Source organism: Castanea sativa, chromosome 3 (assembly GCF_040712315.1).
Source record: "Castanea sativa cultivar Marrone di Chiusa Pesio chromosome 3, ASM4071231v1".
NCBI classification, from domain to species: domain Eukaryota; kingdom Viridiplantae; phylum Streptophyta; class Magnoliopsida; order Fagales; family Fagaceae; genus Castanea; species Castanea sativa.
In genome coordinates, this window is record NC_134015.1 from 42,416,283 (window position 1) to 42,425,446 (window position 9,164).

The following is a 9,164-nucleotide window of genomic DNA, read 5'->3' on the forward strand; positions in this document are numbered from 1 at the left end:
AGACCAATTTTCTTCCATAGATAGCAAGAAGGTTCTGTGAAATTTTTTGGAGGGGCCAATCATTATAATTTGTAGGGGCCCAATTTATTTTTATACAACACTATAAGAGGATCTCAAAAGTTTTGGCCCCCAACAATATATGTACCTTCGCCCCTGCACATTCTACTCTTTTTTTCTCATTTCATTTAGGCACACATTAAACTATCCATTTTGGAAAATATTTTCTCGATAATTGAAAAAACTGTTAATATTTTTTCCGATAAAATATTTCTAAAAATGATTAATTATTGTACATTAGCAAAATCCTTTATATGTATACACAATGTGTTGATTCAATGTGGCACCCAAAAATCGAATGTCGTACTATATAACAAAGAAGTTTAATCCATTTTAATCGATTAAAGTTATTCGTATTCGATGTGGGCTCTAAAATTTATCGTGCATCCTCAGATGATTGCTTCAGCAATCATTGCAAAATTTAAAACACTAGTCACAGGACAACAGTCAACTTGCCCCAACGGAACCGAGCCAATCCAAATAGTAATTATCACACTGAACGAAAGCAATATTTAATCAGTTTTTCAGTACTTTCCTGCTTTTTAAGTAGTAAAAACTAAAAAGTACTCGTTATTTCCATTTCCAAAACAGTGCCAAGAGATGACAAAAGGCTTACAGTGAACGTAAAGGCCAAAGGGGCGAAGGAAAATCAGTAAATGACAGTGTGCATACCCTTGGCATGAATCCGTGATATTTACTCCACAAGTATAAAATTATAATATACACTCAGAATATAACATAACAAAAATCAAAATTCAAGTCTACAAATTCTCATACATATATACACTATACATATATACACTTAGATTATGTTAGAATAAAATTTTATCTCAAATAAAATAAATAAATAAATAAAGGTTAAGAAGTCATAAGCAAGGAATTTTCATCTAAAGCAGCCTAAAGAATCAGAATTTAAAATGTAAGAGAGATCTGTCAATAATAGATGCTTATTGCTTAAGTAGAATTGTTAAACATTCAATTTAATAAATGACAAGTGTTCAATACTTCTTCTAGGTACATGCCAAAAACTGACATCTTTCAAGAGAAAGAAACAAGAGCACTTTTTGGCATGACAATCTAAACTTAACCAGTTTGACAACTATAGTCTGAGCCCGACAAGAATCTTCATCCAATGGGAAGAAACATAAAGTACAATGGCCATCTGTAATGAAAAATAACAATCACCGTGGAAGGTAAAAATTAACTGTTACTTCTACAATCGAGGAAGGAACCCAGGACTAGGAGCCAGAAAATAATAATAAATGAGACTAAAAGCACACATTTTATTAAGACTTCCCAGCTCAAACAAGAAATATCCTCCTGCAAAAAAGAGGCTCCATTATTCATAGCCTTTTGTCACAGAAAATACAGCTCCAACAACGGTCTGCATCACATGCATAAGTATGGCAAGAAGAATAACCATTAAACATCCTTGGGTGACTGAGAAACCAACAGGTCATCCCATTTCACTGCTATCAGATAAATATCTCTGCTTCCTTCCCCGATGCAGCATACAAGTTATTGAAGAATGACTACCAATATCATATAACAACAGACGAGTCATCTTTTCACTTTGTTCTCTACAACATCTCGTACTCCCTGCAAGACGGCGCTGAAATATCAAATCCCACTTCTGCACCTACTCACTGACACTTCTGAATATCCAAGTACAAATCAATGCACTAATCAGATTTATTCACGAGAACCACCTACAACAATAAGATCATCTTGGAATTCATTTGGAGAATTTCTTCATAATATTCTTTCAATTTTCTATTTATTTCTTTCCTTTTCTTTTTTCACCCTTTCCCTCCATATCAATACAGACATTAACTCCATACTCAGAATACACCAAATGCATCCAGCCAATGTTGAAGTCTACCCACAGGCAGAACCCGACAGTCAACTGACTCAGAAGGACATACTGAGAAAGAAATGGAAACATACTCTTCTAAGCTGCCTTACATATATTCATGATAGCGATCCAGATGACCACTCTTGCTATATCTCATCCACAATGTGAAACCAGCAGACATACACAGATATCCGTCTCTAGCCATGAAGAGAAAAGCTATAACTCTGTTCATGTAGAAGAGCAGGCTTGGAGAGGCCAAACTTTCTATCATGCCTCTCCTGACACTTTGGTAGCTGGTTCAAACAATCTGAGCAAAGCAACTCCAAACAAAATGTTTCCTCATATTCACTGTCATTAATGCACCGACCACACTGCACACACCGTGCTATGCAAAGCGTGCATGCCCTGCATACCTGAGTTGCATGTTCTTTCCCTTGACAACCCTGAGCCGGGCAATCATAAACAAGCCTCATGTTCTGACATCTTGGGCACATTTCAATATCAATCGAACGATCATCATCACAGGACAGATAAAAGTTTCCTCTGTGATAGAAATGTGGCTTGCGGGCATTCTGCTGTATATTATCATTCATGCCCAACAAAAACTTCAAATCTTCAAAATGCTTCGGTGTTACACCATAAAGTCCACCAATTCGTAAATGCTTCACTCCTAGAGTACCCACAGACTTGAAAGCCTTTAGGCAACTCACAATACCCTCAATGCTGAGTCTTGTACACCCAGGCACACTCAACTGCACAAAGGAAGATAAATTTTAGCAGTTTGTCAATTCAACATGCGACATATGGAGCTCAAACAGACTATTGCATATAGAAATTGATACAGTAACAAGTTGAGAAAAGAGAAAGGGCATCCCCACGTCAAGTATTTAAAAAACCTGTTGTTTCAACAAATTCCAATGAATAGTCTAGAGTGGCTATGGCAGCCAGAGCATAAAAGGATCAATAAGATGTGTGAACGTGTGTAAACCCAGCTTACTCAAAACCATTTTCCCACATTCATTATTTGAATGGATGCACACTTTGGGCAGCATACATTGTGATCTTTTCTCTTTCAAGTTTTCAGTTGTAATTTTTAAAGATGATATCTTATAAAGCATCTTGAATATTAATTATTTTATATTTTAATAAAATTTCTATTATATATCCCCCAGAAAGTGTCAACATGGCAAGAAAGGTAGGAATCTGCAACTCAGTTTGGTGCCACCAATAATCCACCTGACCTGACCCAACCTCACATCATCAAGCTATTACACCCCACCCCCCTCCCCCTCTTTTTTTCCTTTTTTTAATAAATAAAACTCAAGCTTATCATAGGTATATTCTATGTTCTCATAAGGACACAATCCATTATAAAGTTATCAATTGGTGATTGGAATTAGACCTTAGGATTTGGTCATTGCGACTAAATAAACAGAATGAGATGCAATAGGTCAACTTTAGACCTCAAAATCATGACATCAACCCGGTTAGTGCTTGGATTTGGCTAAAGTTGGTTCAAATCATGCTTGATTTCTAACCCAATTTCACAGAATTAAAAGTACAAGTCAAGAGTAGATTCGCATCTCCAGATGTACTTGTAGATGAATGTAGAAAAACATACGGACACTTTTGTATGGAATAATCCATTTTGAAAACAGCTAGTAAAATATAAACCTGCAGGTAAGATGTATGGAATAATCCATTCTGAAAGCACCTTCCAATCCTATTAACTACAAAATTTCTTTTTATACCAAGAACCTTTTAAAGAGTGAGATCAAGAGCAGCTCCAGAAGCAGAAAAGAACAACTTTAAAGAGAAGAAAACATCAAGCAAGGATCCAAGCTGTGTATGACAAGTCAAATTATCTTTATCTATTTTATTTTTTTACAATAATTCATAGTTACAATAATGGGGAATGGGGGATTTGAACCTTTGAACATCTCCATTGGAAACACCAAGAGGTGCCAATTGAGCTACAAGGCTCTTCACGAGTCAAATTATCTTTATCTTTGTTATGGCAGTAAAATTTTTGGCACATGGTCGTGGTATTTGAATTAAAATGATCTAAAAAAAGGGACAATCCTTTTAAAGAATTTTAATAGGAAGGATATATAGTTCCAAAAATAAAGCAGGGAAAAAAAAACACCCCAACCATTTTAAAATCTAAAACAAGATACTTGAGAATAGATACATACAATGCATGCATAGACACATTTAACAGCTGACATTTATAAAATGAAGTCACACTGACCTTGGTTAGCCTAGGGTTACTATCAAGCACACGTTTCAGACCATCATCAGTGATCCTTGGGCACTCCACCAGGCTCAGGCATTGAAGACTACCTTGAGCCCTATTAGTCAATTGCAAAAGAACTTCATCAGTAATCTTCTCATTCAAAGATTGATCAATGTGTAAACTCCTCCACAAAAGAGGGTCGCCTCGAACCGTAGAACGAAGAGATTTGCACACAGTTTCAACAACAAGAAGATCCCGCAAACCCAGATAACCAAGGGCGAAATTCAAAGCCCCATGAGGAGCTCCGCTGTCTCCAACAGAACAAATCCCATTACCTTTAGGACAAGCTTCACTTTGTTGGCCAGACACTCCCGGAGTTTCATTGCCCAAACCCAGAATACCATCCACATTACAATCTGATCCAAAATCACCACGGCAAGATGTATCACCAACTTCCATCTTCCAAGAACGCCCCCTAATTCCACCCGCTACATCAAACTTATAATCAACCCCCATATTCCCAGAAAAACTCTGGTACTTCAAAGCATTATTCCAAATAAAATTCAACCCCGTGAATGAGTGATAACTCCCATCACTTGTCCCAACCTCATTCCCACCATAATCAGCTTGAAAATCCTCCAGCCAACCCGTGATAGCCATAAAAGTGGTACTTATATCCATACTAAATGGATCTGAAGGCAAAAGATCAAGAACATCATTCGAAACAGACTCCTGCGACCCACTCCTATCACACCTATCCCTTCCATAATCAAATCGATCCTCAACATCCCGGCTAGAACGCCAAGACCTCCCAAACCCATCTCCATTCCTCTCCGAAACTCCCTCAACAAGATACCCATTAGCAATCCTCATTGGCGCAACCAAATTGTCCTCAGCCAGATGCGCCGGAAAGATTGGTCGATGTGAAAAGTTCAAGGCCATTGTATATACACACACAACCTTAACCCAATCTCTCTCTTTTTCTCTCTCTCTCTCTCTCTACAAATCCAACAAAGCAAAAGCAAACCCTAGATTTCTTTTTTTTTTTCTTTTCAGAGAAACAAAAAAGAAAAATTCAAAATCAAAATCAAAACTTCGTGAAGTGGAAGATCTAATTCTAATCTAACAACGAAACCCTCGATTTTAGATGACAAACTAAAACAACGCACCAAAAATTTCACAGAGTTTCTTGTAAAGAACCTAAAAATCAGCTAAAAATGGAATCAAAAGAAGAAAACAAAAACGACGCCGTTAATCGAATATATCCACAAAGATAAAAAGAATCAATCAAATATTGTCTCTCTTTTTTTATTTTTCTTTTTTTTATTTTTTGGGGATTTCTAAGCTAAGCTAATCAAAAACTAGGGTTTGCAAAATAGGGATCAAAAGAAAATGGATAGGAATTTGAGAAAAAAAAAACACAGAACCTGAATCGGCGACGAAACGAAACGGAAAAATAATCGAGGTGATTATTACGACGGCGATAAAAACCCTAGTGTTTTTTTTTTTTGGGGGGGGACGAACGCAATCGACGGCGAGGAACGAAGTGTGTGCGTTTTGCTTTTTGGTATCGAATTCTTGCAGAAAAAGCAAAAGCTTTTGTGGTTTTTTTTTTTTTTTTTTGGGTTTGGGTTTGGGAGGAATTGAAATTGGAGAGAGATGGAGAGATTTTAGGGTTTTGTTTCTCTGGTCGGAATTCGATCCGAGCGCTGTCGATCGTGCTGTCAAGGAGAGAAAGGGGAGAGAGAGAGAGAGAGGAAGAGAGAGAAATACAATAAAAGAAATTTTTTTTTTTAGAGAGAGAGAGAGAATTGAAGGGTAACGGTGAATTGTCCAATTTAGGAGAGATGGGTGGGGAGGGGGATACGGACACGTGTCGGGTGGAAATGTTTTGGGTTTACTCTTTCTTTCTCTTTCTACACAAAACTAGATGTGGCGGGAGGAGGTAAAAAACATGGGAATTGGAATTGGGATTCCCTCCACTATTTTGGTTTTTTCAACTTCTTCTTCGTTTCTTTTCTTTTTTTTGTTTGGTTTACTCTCTCTTTCTTTCTACACCGTTGATAGTGTGTGTTTGTTTTTTTGTGGAGTGTTGGATTGTAGAGTGGATGACTGAGATTGGTTGGTTTTAGGATAAGGAGTAATTATTTACATACTTTTAAAAGGGACTTGGCTTGATTCTAGTGTCCAGTTGCACCTGATAAGATAATGATATGTGTCCACTTTTAGACACTTGTTATTATTTTGACAAGTCCAATGTCCAGTTGCACTTTGACTCGTTAAGATAATGACAAATAATCAAAAGTTGTAGTAGACTTGTCAAGATGATGACACGTAACAACTTTTAAACATATGTTAGTATAATTGGATAATAGATCCTAGTGTGACATTAGACTCTCTCCTCTCATATTTATAATAAATCTCACGAATTAAATTTATAATAGAATTTACTATGATTATGAGAAAGTAGAGCACCATATTACTGTACTCTAGAAACATCTAATAATTCTAAAAACAGAATTATATTGACCATAAGATAGTTGTGAAATGATTGTGACGTGTGTTAATGGGTCAAAGTTTTGTTTAGGTTATTTGAAACTTCCAAGCTTTTTTTTAGAAGAAGAAGAAGCTTCCAAGTTAAACTTGGGACTTCTAACCTTTAAAACGGACCCTAACTGCGTGGATTGACTAGGGTTGGCTAAGATTTTATCCAAATAGATCCTACTTTGTTTTTTTTTAGGGGTTAAAATTAAACCGTGTGGTCACCTTTATTTGTTGAGTTTATTGATAATTGGATCCTTAAACTTTGGTATATCGAGTGGTGTTTGTGCGATGAGAAGTCAGAACTGGATCTCTTAGCTGGAAGTGCCCTTTGACCTACTCGTCCATACCATTGTTATTAATACCGTTTCGGACCCCGTTTCGGTTTGTCTAGTGGAATGGAATATTTCGGTACCGGCCGATTTCGGCGTACCGTTTTAAGGTGTTTCGGGTTCCTAAAAATTAAATTATATATATTCTTGTAAAACATAAAATTGTCAATTCTAATAAATAAATAACTAAATTTCAAATAATACAAATCATTACTCATTACATAAGCCCATAATAATTAATAACTAATAAGCCAACAAAATTTATAACATAATATTAGCCATCAAATAATAAATTTTTTTTTTTTTTTTTTTCCATAGGCCAAATCACGTACCGGCCGGAATTCACATCTCGGCCGGAATTGGCCGGAATTGGCCGGAATGGCCGGAATGGACCGGAATGGCCCGAAATTTGGCCCGAGGTGGAACGTTAAGTATCTCGGTACCGGTTTGCATACCGGAACGAAAAATTCCGGCCGTTCCGGCCGGAACGGAACGGAATCAATAACAATGGTCCATACCATAACCCAAACTAAACGACCCTTGTTTTTTTCTTCTTTTTTCTTTTTTTGGTATTCTTTGGGTGCGTGTTGGGGGCACGGGTGTTTGTTGAGGCAAATAAGTTGGTTTGGTGGTAGTGTTTGTGTACCTACCGAAACACACTTCGATGCATTGATTTGATTGCCATTACAAGTTTTTTTTTTTTTTTTTAGTAAGGTGAAATGGTGTATTTTTAATATAACAAATAACTATATATATCTACTTTTTTATATAAAATATTTTATTTTTAAAACAACAGATTAAAACTTGTATAAAAAGAAAAATCTTAGAAAAGGAAAGTTAGAAGTATCATTTACATATTAGATTAAAGGGATATCATCTGATCTATAATTTAGGTAAGAATCTTTTCTTTTCTTTTTTCATAATGAAATATTTTGACAAGAAAGTAAAGGATAGATTTATATGTAGTATTTATAAAAAATTCATTTTGGAAGTATCATTTGGATAGAACTCAATAAAGTTGATTTAATTTATTCTTTATTATTATTTTTGGCAATTATACTTTCCTCCCTTAAGGTTTGGAGAAATAACACTTCACTGCAAACTTAAAAAAAAAAAAAAAAAAAAAACACTCTCCCCTGTTAACATCCAATTGACCAAATTTTGTGAAATTCACATTAAAAATATTGTGTACTAACCTACCAAGTTTCCAAATTATCTTATTTTATAATTAAAATTTATTGTTTTAAATTCTTAATTAAAGTGTATTTTAAAATATTAAGTGTGAATTTTGCTTATTAATTTTTTTAACGGGTATGGAGATATTTGTCATTACAAGTGTTTTGGTTCTTGATAAATTTTGCATTTTTATTCTAAATTTATTAGTTATTTTTTACTAACTATGGTTAAGATTTTGTAAAGAGATTCTTATAAAAGTTTAGAATATTTCATTACTAATATAAGTAAAAAGGAAGAGAGTGAGGGGAGAGAAGTGTTAATTTCTTCATACCTTAAGGGAATGAAGTGTAAATACCCCTTTTTGGGGTTTTAAAAATGAAAATATATTATAAGGGAACACATCTAATAGGAAATTTGCAGTGCAAATGTTAAGAGAACTCACATCAACGTGTATAATAGAAAATTTTGTAAAATTTATACATTTTTGCATAAAACTGATCCATATTAATGAGTGTATAATTATGTAAATTTACAAACTTGTTACAATAACCATGTAAATTAACATTGATATTATTATTTTGAATTTAATTTTATATTCTTTCTTTATGTATCCTGAGTATGAAGGAAGATATAATTGGCAGTTATTGTATATGAAAAAAGATAAACAATTAAAAATATTTTTAAAAAATTGATATTTTAATAAAATGTAGTGTAAAATAAATAATCTAATGTGTGATATTTTGAAAATTGAGTATGAAAAATAAATAAAAACTTTTATACTAAAATATAGATCAATTTTTGCACAAAGCCGATGTGAAGGTTCAATAAATCCTATATCTATCACAGCAAGGCAGAGTTGGTTCCTTTTTTACACTGGTTGATGCCCAAGGTATCCTTAAATAACTTGAAGTTCTCAAAGATGTTAACCAAATTCCAAAGCATCTATCAAGGCATCCCCTTGAAGACA

General features: G+C 34.7%; 1 protein-coding gene across 1 annotated transcript; it reads right to left on the minus strand.

Moving 5' to 3' along the window:
- Nucleotides 1-988: 988 nt before the first annotated feature.
- On the minus strand, nucleotides 989-5,567 carry LOC142627994 (F-box protein SKIP14). Its single transcript, XM_075801914.1, has 2 exons — nucleotides 4,164-5,567; nucleotides 989-2,664 (listed from the first exon to the last, which is right to left on the minus strand). Exons 1-2 carry the CDS (start codon nucleotides 5,088-5,090, stop codon nucleotides 2,110-2,112), a joined length of 1,482 nt encoding a protein of 493 aa, XP_075658029.1. The 5' UTR covers nucleotides 5,091-5,567; the 3' UTR covers nucleotides 989-2,109.
- Nucleotides 5,568-9,164: the final 3,597 nt, after the last annotated feature.

What these genes read in the sequence shown, in the direction of transcription:
- LOC142627994 (XM_075801914.1), bottom strand. Translation starts at nt 5,090, where the DNA reads ATGGCCTTGAACTTTTCACATCGACCAATCTTTCCGGCGCATCTGGCT. An exon ending in GTAACCCTAGGCTAACCAAG is followed by an intron (nt 2,665 to 4,163) that starts GTCAGTGTGACT and finishes TCCTTTGTGCAG; the next exon opens with TTGAGTGTGCCTGGGTGTAC.